We start from the raw sequence: 19,693 nt of genomic DNA, 5'->3' as shown, positions 1-19,693 counted from the left end.
CCTCCCCTCACCCCAGCCTCCACCCACACCACTGCCACCAGCCTCCCGTCACCCCAGCCTCCACATACACCACTGCCACCAACGTCCCCTCACCCCAGCCTCCACCCACATCACTGCCACCAGCCTCCCCTCACCCCAGCCTCCATCCACACCACTGCCACCAGCCTCCCATCACCCCAGCCTCCACATACACCACTGCCACCAGCCTCCCCTCGCCCCAGCCTCCATCCACATGGCTATTCCTCCAGGTATGCTCTCTGGATGACCCACAGGAGAATCACTTGGGTGCTGGCCAAAACTGCATTTTTCAGGGGGCAAATTTCACCATCTCTGTATTCTATCCCGAGATTTCATCCTGAAAATGTCATAGGATCACATGACTATCTTGTTTCAAAGTCTGCACTGACTTCCTGTTTCCTGAAGAACAAATCCCAACCCCATTACAGGGGCCCCAGTTAACACCCACGCTACCTCTCCTGCCTGGTCTCATCCTCCTGATCACAGCCTCTTACTCTGGTCACACACAACCATTTCACTCTTTTGTGAACTTCTGTATGTTGTACCCATGGACCTAGAATGTTCTTCCTTCTCTGTTTGACTGGAGAACTCTTCCTCACCCTTTAAGTCCTGGCTTGAATGAACACTGTGCAGCCTTCCATTGCTGCCTCTGTGTCCCCTCGGCTGCCTGAAGGCTCCGGTGCTGGCGCTTCTGGCCCGGCACTGTTACATCCTCCTTACGTCACCGCTCTCCCTAGAAGGACCCCCCAGTTGTGTGTGGCTGGGGTGGCATTCAGCTGACAAGGTTCAACAGACCTTGGTTCCAGCCTAACAAAGCTTACAGTCTTGTGGGGAAGACAGACAAGAAATGTAGCACCAGGTACTAATGCAACCCCATTCAGGAGGACCTAACCTGGTCTAGGGGTCAGAGAATGCCTCCCAGACAGTGCTGGCATTTACCTTTGTGTTCCTAGCACTGTGCCTTGCACTCTGGAAGGCTCTGAGTCAGTTTTCTTAGCTGAAGTGTCACTCATGCTAAAGACCCGCAAATATTCAGCCCAGACCCCTGGACCCACAGACCAACTATTAGACATCTCTACTAGTGTATCCCACAGACATAGGAGCCCAAAATTAAACATATTTCCTCCCAAATCACTCTACTTGCCCAGATTTACAGCCTCCATAAAAGGCACTGCCTGACTGACCACACAGTCAGCCTGGAAGTTATGAGTAACTCCTCTCTCTCTTCTTACCCGCTGTGCTCAAAGGATTGTCCCAGCCCTGTGGCTTCTGCCTTCTGGATTCTGACTGCATCACCTCCTCTCTGTCCTTCCCTGCACCGCCACTGCGCTAAGTCAGTCCTCAGCATTTCTCATTCTGACCCAGTTCCCAAGAGTGAATTTTTAATGTACAAATCTGACTCTATCGCTTCCTAGTCACAATCTCCAGTGGGCTCCTTCCTGCCGATAGGTTAAAATCTAGACTCTGAGCACACTGCCCAGGACCCTCGATAACCTGGCCCTGTCTTCCTCTGCACTGTCCCCCATCCCCACCCGTATGCGCGTGAGCACCGAGCGCCTGCCATCACCGTTCCTCCAGTGATACACCACGCCCTCTCTGGGAACGGGGCAGCCCTCTGGACTTGGTGGTCTAGTACCATATGGGCTCAGACCTAAGGATGAGGGTGCCTGGTGCATCTTACTTTGTAACCAACAAAAGCCAAATCAAAATGTTCTTGTGTTGAAAGAGGCACGTTATTTGCACTAAAACATACCCTGCATCGGTTGCAAATGTGCAGTAGGAAACTCTTGGGAGCCAAGCAATGTTCCGTATTGTGACTGTGGCGGTGATTTTATGGGGGTATGCCTCTGTCAAAACTCACCATATTGTGCACTTTAAATGAGTGCAGTTTATTGTACATAAATGACACCTCATAGTCAGTGAAAAAGCTCCCTTATCAACACTAGCTTGCATCAATTGTCATGCTCGCACCTAACATGCTCTCTCCCCACCGATCTGCATATAAATCCTACTTTTTCTTCACTGCCCCTCTAAAGCCTTTCCTGACTCCCCCACGTAAATGTGACTGCCACTTCTCATTGTTTCCGTCATCCCTCCCCATCCCTGGCGGTAAAGTCGCCGAATTACCTCAATGGGAATTTGTAGTTAAGGAACTTAGCACTTCATAGAAGTAATAGGCTTGGGGAGGTGGGGTCTCCAGGGACCAGAGCACAGAACTGTCTTCATTCTGGTACTCCCTGCACCCAGGAAAGTGCTGGGTATATAGTAGGTGTTCAATTAATATTTGAGGAACAAAGAGTTGGGAAGATCTGGAGTTGGTACACACACTCAGTATATTAGGCTCAGCTGATTCTTGAGAAAGACAGACTGAACTATTAGTAGTGACTTCAAATGGGATAGGGACAATCTTGCAGTAAAACTGCTAGTGAGAAATCTATTAAAACCTAGCATATGTTAAAAAGTCACTCTTTGATAACTGCTATGTCCTCGTCCCAAGGTAATCATTTTAAAGTCAAATAAACAACATGCTTGATTAGGATATTTTAAGTGTCTTTTTCAAAAGCACTATCTCTGTTTATGCAACTGCTGAGTTGTGCTGCTTATGCTCTGCTAACTAAGAAAGTGTTTTACACCAGCCAGGTGCAGTGGCTCACGCCTGTAATCCTAGCACTTTGGGAGGTCAAGGCAGGCAGATCACCTAAGGTCAGGAGTTTGAGACCAGCCTGACCAACATGGAGAAATCTTGTCTCTACTAAAAATACAAAATTAGCCAGGCGTGGTGGCACACACCTGTAATCCCAGCCACTTGGGAGGCTGAGGCAGGAGAATCAGTCGAACCTGGGAGGTGAGGTGAAGGTTGCAGTGAGGCAAGATCGCTCCATTGCACTCCTGCTTGGGCAACAAGAGCGAAACTCTGTCTCAAAACAAAAGAAGAAGAAGAAGAAGTGTTTTACATCTAGTGCCATGCAAAAGCATGCTTTTGGATATATACATGAGTGTATATAAAGTGTAAGATATACACAAGATTCTAAAATAGTGGCTGAAGGACCATGCAGTCAGGCAGTCATAGCAATGATAGCAATGACTGTCATTAGTGGTAAACACAAGCCACACAGGGCAAGGGCTCTGGACAATAACGGCCTATTTAACCTGCCATTGTCCTGCAAAGGCTGCTCACCAGGAGGATCAGCAGACAAGGGCAGATGGAGCTGTGTTATATGGCAACACTGGGCAACCTGGTCCAAACCATCACTGCTCCTCCCATCATTGCCACACCACCTGGGAGACCACCAAAGGGAAGAAGATCAAGAGAGACGGAGGAGAATTACTATGACTCGGTCTCGATGATCATGTCATCGAAGATTCATTCACTGACTATTCTCTGGCTAAAATAGGCGCAAGTGATCGAGACACTGGACTCTGTTCTGCTCTGCTCACTTAGTCCTGAACTTGACTGCCCTTCCCCCACTGCCTCACTTTTTTCACTTGCAAAACCAGACAAAATGCTAGACATTCTACTCACCATCAGATCCAGGAAAGCCTACAGGGAACCACACAGTGTGAAATCAGCTCCAGCTCAGCAGGCAGGTATTGCAGGCAGAGCGTGCAGCCATGCCCACCCACATTTCCCACCTTCACCCTCAGGCACAAGACGCCACCTTCTAACCACCAGCTCCTGTACAGTATTTCTTGGTGAAACCCTCTTGCCCACCCTGGTAGGAAGGAGGTACCAGGGACGAGGGCTCCCTGTGACAGCCCTCAACCAGGGACAGGCGGGAGCCATTGTATAAGGACACGTGTTCTACCCTGGCTGAGTTCCCAGCAGGTCGGGCTCCAATGGCCCACAGCCATAACGAGTGTGATAACCCACTCTTGACTGGCTGCCCGCCCTTCCTTGTCTCACTTTCCCACTCTGATCAGTAGCTCCTTCAGGTCACAAGTAATCTACTTGCCTTTGTGTCACTGTTTCAGGGTGGGCTTCTGCAGGAATGCAAACTAGGACAACAGGTCTTCTCTGGACAGGACACCACATTAGACAGAGCTGAGAGAGGTCTAGACCAGAGAGGAAAAAGAATTCAGCTTCAAAGACAACAATAGCAAAACTGGTTCTCTTAGGAAGAGTCTGAACGTCATAAAGCCATCCTTCTTGTCTGAAAAGCTTCCTTGCAGAAAGAGCTCAGTGGGTCTGAGGGAAGGGGTGCACCTCTCGAGGTAGATGCCAGCCCCGCAGTGGGCATGCGGTGCCCCCTGCCCTCCCTTGGCTCTGTGTGTGCCTCCCTTCCTTTGCTCAGGGGACTGTGGGTGAGTGGCACAGCCTTCAACAAAAGTGGCTCTGCTCTTTGGCAATGGTCTTTTCTGTGGCACAGCGTAAAATGAGCATTAAACAAACTTCTAGAATGAGCTATGCTCAATAGCTATAAAGAACCAAGTGGTTTCTTAGTTAGCATATGAGAGCGTGGGGTTGAAGAGGGAAGGAGGAGGAGGAGAAGCTGGGGAAAAGGAGAGGGAATGGGAGGAAGAGGAGAGAGAAAGAAAACGTCAGAAATAAAATTAAGTTGATAAAAGTAAATGACTGCTGCACAAACAACCACTATCTTTCCTGAACCTGGAAAGGAAAATGAAAAGGAGAAAAAAGAGAAGCAAAACAAGCCCTGATTATGTAGATTGGCATGTACTGAGATGAAGATGCACCAGCTTTTCCTTTTTGTTCTGTGAAAACCTCACTGTATTCTTTATATCTCAATCCCATGAAAATACTTGTGAGATTATAATTATGCTTATATTATTAAAGATAATTAGTCTGGGTTATTCTTGATGTCTCAGGACTGTGCCTTCTGCTGCTCAGCCCAAAGTGACCTCACAGAAACACAATTTATGTGTGAAGTGGGTTTCTTGTACACAACGTATAGCTAGGTCTTGTTTTTTGACCCACTACGACAGTCTGTCTTTTGACTGGTGCATTTAGACCACTGACATTCAATGTGGCGACGACACACCTGGATTAACAGCACCGTATTTTTACTGTTTTCTATTTGTTGTTCTTATTCTTTGTTCCTATGTTTGTCTTCCACTCTTCTGCTGCCTTTTGTGGGGCTATATGTGTGTGTGTGTCTCTGTGTATGTGTTTTGTTTTTTGGTTTTTCTTTTTGAGATGGAGTTTCGCTCTTGTTACCCAGGCTGGAGTGCAATGGCGCGATCTCGGCTCATGGCAACCTCCGCCTCCTGGGTTCAGGCAATTCTCCTGCCTCAGCCTCCTGAGTAGCTGGGACTACAGGCTGCACCACCATGCCCAGCTGATTTTTGTATTTTTAGTAGAGACGGGGTTTCATCATGTTGACCAGGATGGTCTCGATCTCTTGACCTTGTGATCCACCCGCCTTGGCCTCCCAAAGTGCTGGGATTACAGGCGTGAGCCACCGCACCCAGCCCGTGTATGTGTGTGTGTTTTGAGACAAGGTTTGCTCTGTTGCCCAGGAAAGAGTGCAGCGATACTGTCATAGCTCACTGCAGCCTCAACCTCTGGGCTTCAAGGGATCCTCCTACCTCAGCCTCCCAAGTAGGACTATAGGTACATGCCACCACACCCAGATAATTTTTTATTTTTTTGTAGAGACGGGGCGGAGGGCAATCTCACCACATTGCCCAGGCTAGTCTGGAACTCCTGGCCTAGAGTGATCCTTCTGCCTTGGCCTCCCAAAGTGCTGGGATTACAGGCTTGAGCCACTGTACCCATTTTCTCTCCTTTCTTAGTATATCAGTTGGTCTTTCTAAAATTTTTTTTAACTTTTTTAGTGGCTGCCCTAGAGTTTGCATGTACAGCTCATCTACAGCAATCCAAGTGCACTTTCTTTCTTTTTTTTTCTTTTTCTTTTTTCTTTTTTTTTTTGAGACAGGGTTTCAGTCTTTTTGCCCAGGCTGGCGTGCAATGGTACAATCTCGGCTCACTGCAACCTCCAACTCTTGGCTTCAGGTGATTCTCCTGCCTCAGCCTTCTGAGTAGCTGGGATTACAGGCATGTGTCGCCACACCCAGCTAGTTTTGTATTTTTAGTAGAGACAGGGGTTTCTCCATGTTGATCAGGCTGGTCTTGAACTCCTGACCTCAGGTGATCTGCCCACCTCAGCCTCCCAAAGCGCTGGGATTACAGGCATGAGCCACCGCGTCCAGCCCCAAATGCACTTTCAAACAACACTATGCTGTTTCACAGGTACTATGAGTTCCTTATAATAACAATATAATCCTAATTCTTCTCTCCCATCCCTTGTAATATTGTTGTCACTTATTTTGCTTATACATAAGTATATATTTAAGTATACATAATACATTGTTATTACTTTGAACAGTTATCTGTTAGATAATTAAGAATAAGAAAAATAAGTTCTGATTGTGCTTTTACCTATTCCTTCTCTGCACTTTTTCATGTAGATCTAAGTTTCTGACCTATATCATCTTTCTCTCTAAAGAATTTCTTTTAACATTTCTTGCAAGGCAGGTCTACTAGCAACAAATTCCCTGAATTTTTGTTTGTCTGAAAAAGTCTTTATTCTCCTTTACTTTTAAAGGATAATTAAAAAATTCTAGGTTGGTGGGTTTTCTCTCTCAACCCTTACATCTCACTCCACTCTCTTCTTGCTTGCCTGGTTTCTGTGGGTAAGTCAGATGCTGTTCTTCTCTTTGCTTCTCTAGAGGTAATGTACTTTTTTCACTCTGGCTCTTTCCAGGATTTTTTCTTTATCTTTGATTTTCCGCAGTTTGAAAATGATATGCCCAGATTTAGTTTTTCTGGCATTTTCCTGATTCTCTGAGATTCCTGGATCTGTGGTTTAGTGTCTGACATTAACTTAGAGAAATCTCAGGCATTATAATTTCAAACGTTTCTTCTCTTCTTTTCTCTTCCTTCTCCTTCTAGTATTCCCATTACACATGCTATGCCTTTTGTAGCTGTCCCACAGTTCTCGGATATTCTGTTCTCTCTGTGTGTGTATGTGTGTGCACGCTCACGTGCACACACGTGTGTGTTTTGTTTTCTCTTCGCTTTCCAGATTTGGAGGTTTCTATTGAGATAAATTTACGCTCAGAGAGCCTTTCCTCAGCTGTGTCCAGTCCACCAATCCATCAAAACCCATCAGTGGTATTCTTCATTTCCGTCACTATGCTTTGCTCTCTGCCACTTAACTTGCTTTTTTCTTAGAATTCCCATCTCCCTGCTTACATCACCCACCTGTTTCTGCGTGCTGCCTACTTACCCATTACAGCCCCTCACGTTAATCAGAGTTAGTTTCAATTTCCTGCCTCATAATTCCAGCATCTCTGCTGTCTTTGAGTCTGGTCGTGAAGCTTGCTCTGTCTCTTCAACCTGTGTTGTTTGCCTTTTACTTTATTATTATTAATTTTGAGACAGAGTCCCACTCTATCACCCAAGCTGGAGTGCAGTGGCACAATCTTGGCTCACTGTAACCTCTGCCTCCTGGGTTCAAGTGGTTCTCTTGCCTCAGCCTCCTGAGTAGCTGGGATTACAGGTGCGCACCACCACACCCAGCTAAAATATATACGTGTGTGTGTGTGTGTGTGTGTGTCTTCTTTTTTTTTTTTAGTAGAGTCCGGGTTTCTCCACATTGGTCAGGCTGGCCTTGAACTCCTGACCTCAGGTCATCCATCGCCTCCGCCTCTCAAAGTGCTGGGACTACAGGCATGAGCCACCGCGCCTGGCCCTATTTGCCTTTTAGTATGTCTTAAATTGTTTTTTTGATAGCGGCTCTGACTGGGTAAAAGGAACTACCATAGAGAGGCCGCAAGTGTGTGGTGGGAAGGTCTATTCTGCAGACTACAATCAGGCCTCAGAGTTTTGGTGAGCTTGCGACCCTCAGCTAAACTCCACAAATGTGTCTCGGTCCTCCCTCCCACCCCCACCTTAAGTGGGCCGGGAGATAGCTAGGGTGGGCTGGCAAGGGGGTTTCCCTTCCCCCAGGTCAGTTAGGTGCTGGCAAAGCAGCAGCGGGCTGGCGACGTTTTTAGGAAGAGCAGAGTGCTCTGGCCTCTTTCAAAATGGTCCCTTTTCTTCTTCCCACTGCAGGAGGCACGAGGGGATTTTTCTCCATTATTCACTGTGAGAACTCGGGGAAGCTCCAGAAGATGAGGGACAGGGGACGGCGACTTGGTTCCTGCAGATCTTTAACTGTCAGACGTGCCCACTCTGCGCCTCCAGCAACTTGGCGATGACAGCTCAGGTCTTCCTGCCTCGGCACTGCCCAGGGCTTCTGCTCCGGTACCTTGTGAAGCTGCATTCTCCTGAAGCCGGTTTCTCCAATTCTGGGGACAGTGGTTTGTTCTGTGACCTTGCTTCCCTTATGGATCCAAGGAGACTTGCTTTTTCAGTTTGTTCAGCTTTTTGCTTTTTAGAATGGAATTGCAATTTGCAAGCTTCTTATATGCCAGACAGGAAACTGGAAGTTCCACACTTTAATTTTATACATATAAATATATACATGTGTACATATAGATGTATAGGGGTATTGTACATATACACATAAAATGATGATACATATAATGATGATATGTATTACTGAGAACGTAAAATATAATTACATAGTGATAGCTGGACACACAAGGGATTCACAACTCCCCAAAGAAAATACATCTGGATGACCTGCATAGGAATTTCCCCATGAGAAAGAGGAATGTCTCCGTATTTCATTCCCTGTCCCTGGCCTGAAACAATTTCAATCACTTGACAAATCATTATCATTCATTAATAATGTTTACTGAGTGCCCGTATGTGAAAGAAATCCACTATGCATCCCACAGATGCAGTTCCTCTCCCCACGGGGTTTCCATGTTAATGGGACAATGCCGAATACATCTGTCTTACCTTTATGTATATTCCGTTTGGGTTTGTTGTGGTTCTTTCTTGTTCTCTCTCCCTCTCTCTCTCTCTCTCTGGTCCAGAGGAATAATTTCCTGGTTTTGTAAACTAAGCTGGATCATTTCACTTCCATGAATCAGGGAATACTTTACGAAGGAATAAGGATTTACAGAGAACTGGGGATAAGAGATGGAGGGAAGCTGAACAGAAGGCAAACGAAACTGGCTGAGTCTCTTCAGAGCAGAGGACAATTCATGGTGGTGAGTCAGCTTGGATGGGGGAATGGGACACCTTACATGGGGATCAAGGAAGAATCAGTGGGGTCAAAAAGACCACGCCAAGAAGAGGTCGAACTGATGACAAGCAAATATTGCCCCAGTATTACAATTCCTGTTGCCCAACTCAAAATTACCCTGTCAGCTTGATGGGATAAAATTCTCAGACCCCATTGCATAGCCACAGACACTGAATCCCTTATTCTACAGCTTAGGAAGTCCGAAGAAGTAGACTGTATTTGTCTCTTCCAAAGCTCTCTACCAAAGATGATCGAGGTGTTGGAGAACTTTGTCTCTCTTAATTGTTCTGGTAACTGCTGTGCACAGCCAGGCTAAAAACTCATTGATAAGAATTCTCTCCCTGCTTCCCCAATGCAACTTCTAGATTGTACACTAGTACATGAGTACCAATGCAGAAACTTGTCTACACACAGAAACTGGCTGACCTGGCCTTTCAGTGTAGGGACCTTTCCTAAAAATATGAGTGTCACCCAGGGGTCTAAACAATTTGATGGATAGACCCTATATTGAATCACAAAGGTTTAGGAGTAGGAATTATCTAATTCAGTGTTTTGTTTTAATGAAGTAGAACTCTATTTTTTCCACTAAAATCATATGTTGAAGCAAAATAAATAACATTTGTGTAGTTGAAAACTGGGGAGGGAACGGGATCTCCACTGGCCGTCAAGTAAGAACTGTCTCAAAAAGTTCTCAAGAACCACTTACCTAGCCCAATCCCTCAATTTTCACTCCTGTCACCCAGGCTGGAGTGCAGTGGCATGATCCCAGCTCACTGAAACCTCCACCTTCTGGGTTCAAGTGATTCTCATGCATCAGCCTCCCAAGTAGCTGGAATTATAGGTGCGCACCACTACACCGGCTAATTTTTGTATTTTTAGTAAAGACAGGGTTTGGCCATGTTGGTCAGGCTGATCTCAAACTCCTGACCTCAGGTGATCCACCCACCTTGGCCTCCCAAAGTGCTGGGATTACAGGCATGAGCCACCATGCCTGGCCTATTTTAATTTTTTTAAACAAGGTGTTGCCCTGTCACCCAGGTTGGCGTGCAGGGGCACTATCATAACTCACTGCAGCCTGGAACTTCTGGCCTCAAGCAATCTCCCCACCTTGGTCTCCCAACAGTGCTGGGATTACAGGCATGAGCCACACCGCACCCTGTGCAATCCTTCCATTCCTATAGGTGAGGAAATGGATAGACGGAGAAGTCAGGTAAATTACCCAGGGTTATAGGACTAGGGGTAAATCTGGTTCCTAATGCTTAATCCTTTGCTCTTTCTACTATAACACCCTCTCTGAGAATCTATTCTGAACCCATGAAACTACCCGTGGCGATATTAAGCCACAAAAATTACTGACACAGTGCTTTCATTAAAGACTCCCCCTGCCCTCTCCATTTCCTGAGAACGAGAGGTTTCTAGTTCTTTGTACCACATTAACTCCAATTGGTAATTTTGAACTCCTTCTTTGCAGAAGTAATATAGATCAGATTCCATTAAATATATTGATACGGTGAAAATTTATTTTATTTTTAAATTCAAACCCAGCTTATGGTCTACAGACTTCAGTGAGATTTAATCAGCAAAAGTTTAGTACTATACTACAAAAGAATTTGGATGGTGTGTGGGATTTTACTATAAAAAGGTTTTGCCTATATTGTGTATATTGGCCTCATGTTGGTATCTTCAATAATTCTGACAGCAGTTGGCTTTCAAGTCCCTCACCATAAAAGTGGTTGCATATTATGAAATCCAACACTAGGATATCACTATCCCAGGACCCCAAGGAGTTTATCCCCATATCTTATTTAGTTACTTCCAAGTAATCTGCTGTGATATGCAATTTGCTACCCTGGCATAGAGAGGAGGAAAAGAACCATCAGCCACCCTAAGCCTAGAGTTCTGAGGCTCCCCCAAGTTTTCCTAGGCTCCCCCAACGCCTCGATGTGGCCTTTCTAGGACGTGGCTCTGTGATCCCAGCTTTGTCTGCAAGGAATCTTGGGTTATTTACAAGATCAGAGTCCTTATTAATGTAATTCTGTTCAAGGCAAGTTAAATGAATGAAACAGGCATGATGATGCGTGTCTGTGTCCCAGCTACTTGGAAGGCTGAGGAGGGAGGAGAGCTTGAGCCCAGGGGTTCAAGGCCGCAGTAAGCAGTGATAGTGCCACTGCACTCCAGCCTGGTGACACAGCAAGACCCTACCTCTAAAAAAAATTTTTTTTAATTTTAAAAAAAAAGGGAAGATAAGTGACAATTTGAAAGAAATGATACACATATTTGAAAGATGCAGGGGCAGGGTGGAAGCGGCCAGGGAGGACAAGGCAGGGCGTCGGCTTGTGGGACTGGAAGATCCATGTGAGCACCTCAGAGCGAGGTCTCTCATGGTCATTCCCACGCCACTGAGATTGGGGTTTCAGTAAGGACTGATTGAGGAAGCAACAGCAATGAAAAGGAGGCCACAAAGAACGAGGAAACTGTCTACATGAAGTATAAACTCAAGGCCCGCATCCAAGTAAAATATCAAATTGGAAAGAAAGAAGCAGAAACATTTCAGACGGCAAAGCTGAAACTCAGTGTCTGCGATGTGGCGACTTCGGTCTCCCTCTCATGCCTGACAGTGGAGTCAGAGCTCTGTCATGTTAGAGGCTGCGTCCCTGGCATGCGATGCCTCTGGCACAAAAGAACCCACTCACTCCGCAAGTGGTCTGGGCAGGGGACTAGGTGACATCACATCTCTGACTCCTGTTTCTCAGCCATTAGCTCATATCTGAAACCTGGTATTAGAATAGTTCATGCTGGGACACTCTCTGAACTCCGCTTGCCCTAGAGCTGGCACTGCTGCCTTACAAAGGGAGAAGGATTTTAATAGCATTAAAAAAAAACAAAAAACAAAGAAAGAGGATGAAATACTTGTAAAGCTTTTGATAGTATTGAGTCACAAACATATAAGCATGCAAATGGTAAGAGTACTGAATGTTCTAGATCATACACAATAAAAATTGTAGTAGAACTACCTTTTATGTTACCTCATGGAGCAGCAAGGCTAGGGTAGAGCTGAGAACAAAACTGAGACTTCTAAACTGAGGCTTTTGAACATCTCTCCCCATATATTGTTTTGGAGTGACACCCAGCTTTCTGAAGAACGCGGAGGGTGGAACATGGGCATCCTGCAGCACTGCAGAAAGAGCAACGGGCTTTAGAACTCAGTTATGCTGACTGGGCCAGGTGCGGTGGCTCACATCTGTAATCCCAACACTTTGGGAGGCCAAGGCGGGCGGATCACGAGGTCAGGAGTTCAAGAACTCAGTTATGCTGATTGTTTTCTGCATGACATAGAGCAGATGACCTAGCCTCTGGTCCTGTGTCCTCATCTATATTTATTTATTTATTTATTTTTATTTTTTTGAGACAGACTCTCGCTCTGTTGCCTAGATTAGAGTGCAGTGGCATCATCTTGGCTCACTGCAACCTGGCCTGCCAGGTTCAAGCAATTCTCCTGCCTCAGCCTCCCGAGTAGCTGGAACTACAGGTGCACGCTACTGCGCCTGGCTAATTTTTGTATTTTTAGTACAGACAGGGTTTCACATGTTGGCCAGGCTGGTCTTTAGCTCCTGATCTCAGGTGATCAGCCCATCTCTGCCTCCCAGAGTGCTGGGATCACAGGCGTGAGCCACTGCACCCAGCCTTGTTTCCTCATCTTTAAAATAGGACTATGAAAGCCTACTTCACAGGGTAGTGGTTGGAATAAATGAAATGAGATGATGTATGTAAAACTTCTACTCTAGTGCCTGACATAGAGCAGATGCTTCATTCATTTGACCAATATTAATGAAACACCTTACTACATGTCAGGCACTGTGCAAGGTGCTGGAAATAAAAGTTAGTATGAACAGACTTGGCATCTGTCTTCTCGGGGTGTGCAGTGTAGCCACCCATTGTGTCACTAACAGTGCCACTTACTGAGTGTGGCCTGTCTTGACTGAGGTGCACAGGTGGTAATTACAAGACGAGCAGAATACAGGCACTGCTTCTGAACTGCTTACATCTGATTGAAAAGCTAGGACAACCACAACCACATAATTGGGTGGCTCTGCCACTAATTAAGTGATCTTGGGAAAATTATTTAACCATTTTGTACCTCCGGTTCCCCATAAGTAAAATAAGGAGTTTGGACTGGATTAAAGGTTCCCAAACTTGACTGAGTATGGGAATTGCCCGGGGAACCTTTTAAAAGTACATATTGCAGGGACCCACCCAGACCTGCTCATCAGAATCTCTAAGTGTGGGTCTCAGGGATCTGTAATGATTTTTAAAATGTCCCCAGGTGATCCAACACAGCTATCTTGGTCTTAGTCCATATGTAAAATCCCTCTTTACAAAAGAGCCCTGGGGTAAATTACTGTAATCCAAAGCTGGAGCAAAGAGTGCCACAGAAAAGGCACCAGTAAGAAGTCATGAGAGTTGGGAAAAGGCAAACATCTCTTGGGGTGGGGGGGCGGCAGCACTGAAGCAGAACTTGAGCTGGGCCTTGGATGAGGGCTGGAACCTGAATTTGAGGGACAGAGAAAGGGAAGAGGATGGAGAACTGAAGCCAAACATTTGGCGGAGGACAGACTGTTTGAATGGGAATGATGGGGTCTCAGGCTGGCAAGGTAAATCAAAACCAACTTCTTTAGTTATTCCATTCATTCATCCATCTGTCCATCTGTCTGTCTGTCCATCCATTCATTCATTGAAATGTCCGTCCATCCAGGCATTCAGGAATGCCTGGCAGTGTGAATATGTACTATTCTAGGCCGTGAGGGTGGAAAGAGAAAGACAGAGTCCTGGCTTACCTAGCAGGGCTGCAGACACCCAGGCAGTGACAGAAGCTAACAGTGCTAAAGGAAACGCAGGACAGTCTGGGCGCGGTGGCTCACGCCTGTAACCCCAGTACTTTGGGAGGCTGAAGTGGGTGGATTATAAGGTCAGGAGTTCGACACCAGCCTGGCCAACATGGTAAAACCCCATCTCGACTAAAAATACAAAACTTAGCTGGGCACAGTGACATGCGCCTGTAATTCCAGCTACTCTGGAGGCTGAGGCAGTAGAATTGCTTAAATCCAGGAGGTGGAGGTTGCAGTGAGCCAAGATCGCACTACTACACTCCAGCCTGGGTGACAAGAGTGAACTCTGTCTCAGGAAAAAAAAAAAGTGTGGGGCAAAGGCAGCCCAGAAGACTAACTGTGCCCAGAAAAGACAGACATCTGAAAGAAAGGAGAGATAATTGGGTGTTACAGGTTGAACTGTGTCTCCCCAAAATGATATGCTGATGTCCTAACTTCCAGTCCTTCTGCAAATGACCTTAGGGGCTATCTGACCACAGAGGCAGACATGCACTGTCTTTCTGAAAACAATGCGAAGACACAGAGAGAAGGCCACATGAAGGTGAGAGACTGAGTGATGTTCTGCAGCCTAGGAATGACAAAGACGGCCAGCGAATCACCAGATGTGGGGAGAGAGGCCTGGAGCAGCTTCTCCTCCCAGCCTCAGACGGAACGAATCTTGCCAACACCTTGATCTTGGCCTTCCAGCCTTCAGAACTGTGAGAAAGTAAATTTCTGCTGTTTGAAGCCCTCCAGATTTGTGGTATTTTGTTCCCACAGCTCTAGGAAATCATACGTAAAGTAGACACAAAAGGAGAGCTAAAAGACAGCACATTGCAGGCTCAGCGGCTGATTTTTGAATTGTTGGGTTAGCCAGCTAATGAAGCAGCTAGAGTGGTGCCTAGCACACAGCAAGAGTTCAATAAACACTTGCTGAGGCACGAATGGGAGGCTGGGGAGAGGGAGTAAAGATGGGTTCCCAGGGAGAATGCTGGGAGGTGGAGGAAATGCAGACCCAGTCTCAGGCACGTCGAAGCTCTCCAGAGAGGGGGATCCAGAGGCAGCTGGAGCACAACCGCAAAGCTTGGGGGCCAGAGATTAAGTTTTGGGAATCATCCATGTAGAGATAATAGATTAGATGCAGTTAAACGTTATATAGAGAAAAGACAAGAGTGCTAAGGGCAGACACACTGTAATTTAGAGTCTCTGAAAAGGACAGAGAAAGAGAAGAGGAAAGAGACAAGTCTAGCATCACAGAAGACAGGAGAGGAGATTTCAGGGAGGAGGATCCAGTCACAAGAAAACAGAAAAAGAAGGCCTGTTTCAAGTGATTTGCTTTCCATGTCACAATTGCTGTGTGTGTGTGTGTCTGTGTGTGTGTGTCTGTGTGTGTATCTGTGTGTGTGTGTCTGTGTGTGTGTGTCTCTGTGTGTGTGTGTGTTTTAACATAAACCCATGACAATTCCTGAATGATTTCCAGTAGAGCAGCTTTTGAATTTGTTAATTTCAAGAAAGATTCTGGAGGAAAAGATGAAGATGTTAGTGTTTTAATCCTGAGTGTTTCAACAGCAATCTCAGCCTGTGGGATCAGGCAAACAATCTAGGAGTGAATATTATGTCCCTAATAAAAAGGCTCAGAGAAGTGAATATTCATGGCTTGGTTTTATGTAGAAGATCAGGTTCCAGTGAAAAGCTGGGTTCTGATTCTTGGGCAAATATCCAAATCAGAGTACCAGCCATTTATTTATTCATTTAACACATTATTGGCCACTTGGCACTGAGCTAGAAGCACAAAGATGAATAAACTCATTAAGGAGCTTACAGTCTAATGGGGAAGACAGAGACATTATCAGGTAGTTAAAAAATATGTTGAAGATTGGCCGGGTGCGGTGGCTCATGCCTGTAATCCCAGCACTTTGGGAGGCCGAGGCAGGTGGATCACGAGGTCAAGAGATTGAGACCATTCTGGTCCACATGGTGAAACCCTGTCTCTACTGAATATACAAAAATTAGCTGGGCATGGTGGCGCGCGCCTGTAGTCCCAGCTACTTGGGAGGCTGAGGCAGGAGAACTGCTTGAATCCAGGAGGTGGAGGTCGTAGTGAGCCGAGATTGTGCCATTGCACTCCAGCCTGGGTAACAAGAGGGAAACTCCGTCTCAAAAAAATAAAAAATAAAGACAAAAAATGTTAAAAAAATATGTTGAAGACCTTAGCTAAAGAAACTTTAGAAATTAATAATATGGAGGTTCCCCAAAAACTAAAAATACTCTGCCCCACTGTGTCCACAAGATCAACACGAAGGAAAGATTAATCTCAAGCCTTGTTGTTGTTTTCCTGGTTGGGTTCTGGACTTACTTGCAACCCCTTTCTGTTTATTTCTCCCTTTTGGAATGAAACATCTATCCTATACCTGTCCCACCACTGTATTTTGGAAGCACATTAACTTGTCTGATTTCACAGGTTCACAGCTGGAGAGCAGTTTGCCTCAAGATGAAAGACACCTTTGAGTCTCATCTGTGTCTGATTTAGGTGATATTTAGATAAGATCCTGGTTTTTAGACCTTTGAGTTGGTGTTGGAAGAAGTTAAGACTCTTAAGGCTACTGACACAGAACGAATGTATTTTGTTTGTAAGAAGGACATGTGTTTAAGGGGGCCAAGGTTGAAATGCGATGGTCTGAATGTGTGTCTATACCCCCAAAATTCATGTTGGAACTTAACTCCCAAGGCGATAGTACTAAGAGGTAGGGCCTTTTGGGAAGTGATTAAGCACCTTATAAAAATGGCTGAGAGGAGTGCTCTGGCTCCTTCCCTCTTCCATCCCTTTTGCCATGTGAGGACACAGGACACAGCAAGGTGCCATCTTGGAAGCAGAGAACAAGCCCTCATCAGAAGCCAAACCTGCTGGTGCCTATCCTTTGAACTTCCCAGCCTTCAGAACTGAGAAATGAATTTCTATTGTTCATAAATTTTTTAAAGTCTAAAAATGAAATTACAATATGATCTAGCAATCCCACTTCTGGATATAGATACAAAATCATTGAGATCAATATGTTAAATAGATTTCTGTACTCCCATGTTCATTTCAGCATTATTCATAATAACCAAGATATGAGATCAACCTAGGCGTCCATCAGTGGATGAATGGATAAAGAAAATGTGGCATATATATGTAATGGATTACTAACAGCCTTTAAAAAGAAGGAAATCCTGTCATTTTTGACATGAATGAACCTGGAAGATACTATGCTGAGTGAAATAAGCCAGGCAAGAGAGATAAGTACCATATATTATAACTTACATGTAGAATCTTAAAAAGTCAAACTTATAGAATTAACAGTGTAGAATGGTGGTCACCAGATGCTGGAGGTGGGGGTGGGGAATGGAGAGATGTTGACCAAAAGGTAGAAAGTTCCAGTTAGACAGGAGGAATAAGTCTTCAAGATCTATTACTCAGCATGGCAACCACAGTTAATAATAATGTATTATATATCTCAAAATTGCTAAAGAATAGATTTTAAATGCACTTACTACAAAAAATGTTAAGTATGTGAGGTGGTAGATGTGTTAATTAGCTTGATATAATCATTCCACAATATGAAAACATCACATTGTACCCTACAGGTCTACAATTGTTATTTGTCAATTACAAATAAAAATTAAAGTTAAAAAATAAAAAGGAAATATTCTGTTGGGGGATAAGTAAACAAAATGTTGTATGCACATACAAGGAAATTCTGATGCATGCTATAACATGGATGAAATATTGATAAGTTTCATCCATAGACGAAACATGGATGCTAGGTAAAATAAGCCAGACACAAAAGGACATATTTTATAATTCCACTTCTAAGAGGTATCTAGAAGAGACAAATTCATAGAGATAGAAAATCGGTCCAGGTATGGTGGCTCATGCCTGTAATCCAGCAGTATGAGAGGCTGAGGTGGAAGGCTCGCTTGAGCCCAGGAGTTTGAGACCAGCCTGGTTAACATAATGAGACCCTGTCTCTACAAAAAATAAAAATTAAAAAATTAGCAGAGTGTGGTGGCACACATCTGTAATCCCAGCTACTTAGGAGGCTGAGGTGGGAGGATTGCCTAAGCCCAGAAGTTTGAGCCTGCAGTGAGCTATGATTGCACCATTGCACTCCAACTTGGGCAACAGAGCAAGTCTCAAAAATAAATAAATACATACATACATAAGAAAGTAGGAGTAGACAGAAAGAAGTGGTTGTCAGGGGCTGGAACGCAGGAGGGAAGGGAAGTTATTGTTTAATGTTAATTAAACAGTGGTGTTAATTCTGAACAGAATTTCAGTTGGGGAAGATGGAAAAACTTTGTAGATAGATGTAGTGATGATTACACAACAACGTGAATGTGCCTAATGCCACAGAACTATACACTTAAAAACGGTTAAAATGGAAAATTTTGTTAAGTATATTTTACCATAATTTTTAAAAAAACCAATAATGTTTGTGAACCTATCTGATAATTGAAGAAACTGAAGGTCTTTTTCCATGAGTCCCTATTGGAACATAAAGCTTCTTCAGTTCAATGAATGAACTGGTTATATCTGCTCAGGCAGATACGACCCAACACTGAAAGGAATGCATCCCACATTCGACTGCTCAATTTGATAGCTAGCAGCACCCCATGAGTCAAAAGACATATGAGGCCGGGCACAGTGTCTCATGCCTATAATCCCAGCACTTTGGGAGGCCAAGGCTGGTGAATCACCTGAGGTCAGGAGTTCGAGACCAGCCTGGCCAGCATGGTGAAACCCTGTATCTAGTAAAAATACAAAAATTAGCCAGGTGTGGTGGCAGGTGCCTGTAATCCCAGCTACTCAGGAGGCTGAAGCAGGAAAATCAAACCAGGGAGGCAGAGGTTGCAGTGAGCCGAGATCACACCACTATACTCCAGCCTGGGCAACAAGAGAGAAACCTAGTCTAAAAACAAAAAAGACATATGAGTCCTTTTTGTACTGTGACCTTATGTAACAGGTTTTACCCTGTACCACTAGGTATCAATGAAGCTGATAAACTGTTCCAGTGGGTTAGGAACCAATGCCCATCATCAAGGAGAAATAAGGACTCTCCCAAGTGGCCCCTTCCCTCCCCCTGCTATGGAAGGGAAACTTCTACCATTGCCCCTCAGAAAGAGACCAAACTCAGACTGCAGCAGTCTGCCCTCTGCCACTCAGGCAGGTGATCTAGAAGGGTCAGGTGGCTTTCCCAGCATCTGAGCCTATCAGAGGCAAGTCAGAATGAGAATTTAATGCCTACTCACCTACAAGAGCCTCCCTGCCACTCCAGTAACCAGGATAACTGGAACGATCGCCTAGCACAGCCGGAGCCCCTGGCTAAAAATACAACCTTCTCTGAGATGGTTTCAGTTATGTAAATGTTTGAGAGCCAGGCAGCACCTGAAAACCGCTGGGCAGCTGGAGGCCATATGTGAACTGCGCCTCTGCAGCCTCATTGCCCTGTCCAGCTCCGGCACTTCTCCGTCAAGGCCTTCCTTCCACCCTTTCTTCTACCTGATCCCTGCTCTCCTTCACTCCTCTACCCCACCTGGCTTCTCTGCTCTGCCCAGGATAGAATTTCTCCCGCCACCTTTGTTCATCTGTTCCCTACCACACCCCTATCATCC

The 19,693-nt window shown here is 45.2% G+C and overlaps 2 protein-coding genes across 4 annotated transcripts in view; one reads left to right on the top strand and one right to left on the bottom strand.

Moving 5' to 3' along the window:
• FBXL14 (F-box and leucine rich repeat protein 14) overlaps positions 1 to 8,892 on the top strand; it is a 29,251-nt gene extending 20,359 nt beyond the window's left edge. For all 3 annotated transcript variants that reach the window (XM_032254451.1, XM_032254453.1, XM_032254452.1), the window contains exon 2: positions 8,093 to 8,892. In XM_032254451.1, the coding sequence (XP_032110342.1) occupies positions 8,093 to 8,155 (63 nt within the window). In that variant the 3' untranslated portion in view covers positions 8,156 to 8,892. The remainder of the gene's footprint in view (positions 1 to 8,092) is intronic.
• WNT5B (Wnt family member 5B) overlaps positions 1 to 19,693 on the bottom strand; it is a 119,507-nt gene that overhangs the window by 69,942 nt on the left and 29,872 nt on the right. The window lies entirely within an intron of this gene.

The sequence above is a fragment of the Sapajus apella genome, unplaced genomic scaffold (assembly GCF_009761245.1).
Source record: "Sapajus apella isolate SASKATOON/1434 unplaced genomic scaffold, GSC_monkey_1.0 scaffold86, whole genome shotgun sequence".
NCBI classification, from domain to species: domain Eukaryota; kingdom Metazoa; phylum Chordata; class Mammalia; order Primates; family Cebidae; genus Sapajus; species Sapajus apella.
Note: the sequence above shows the minus strand (reverse complement) of the source record. Positions and strands in the feature narration are given on the sequence as shown.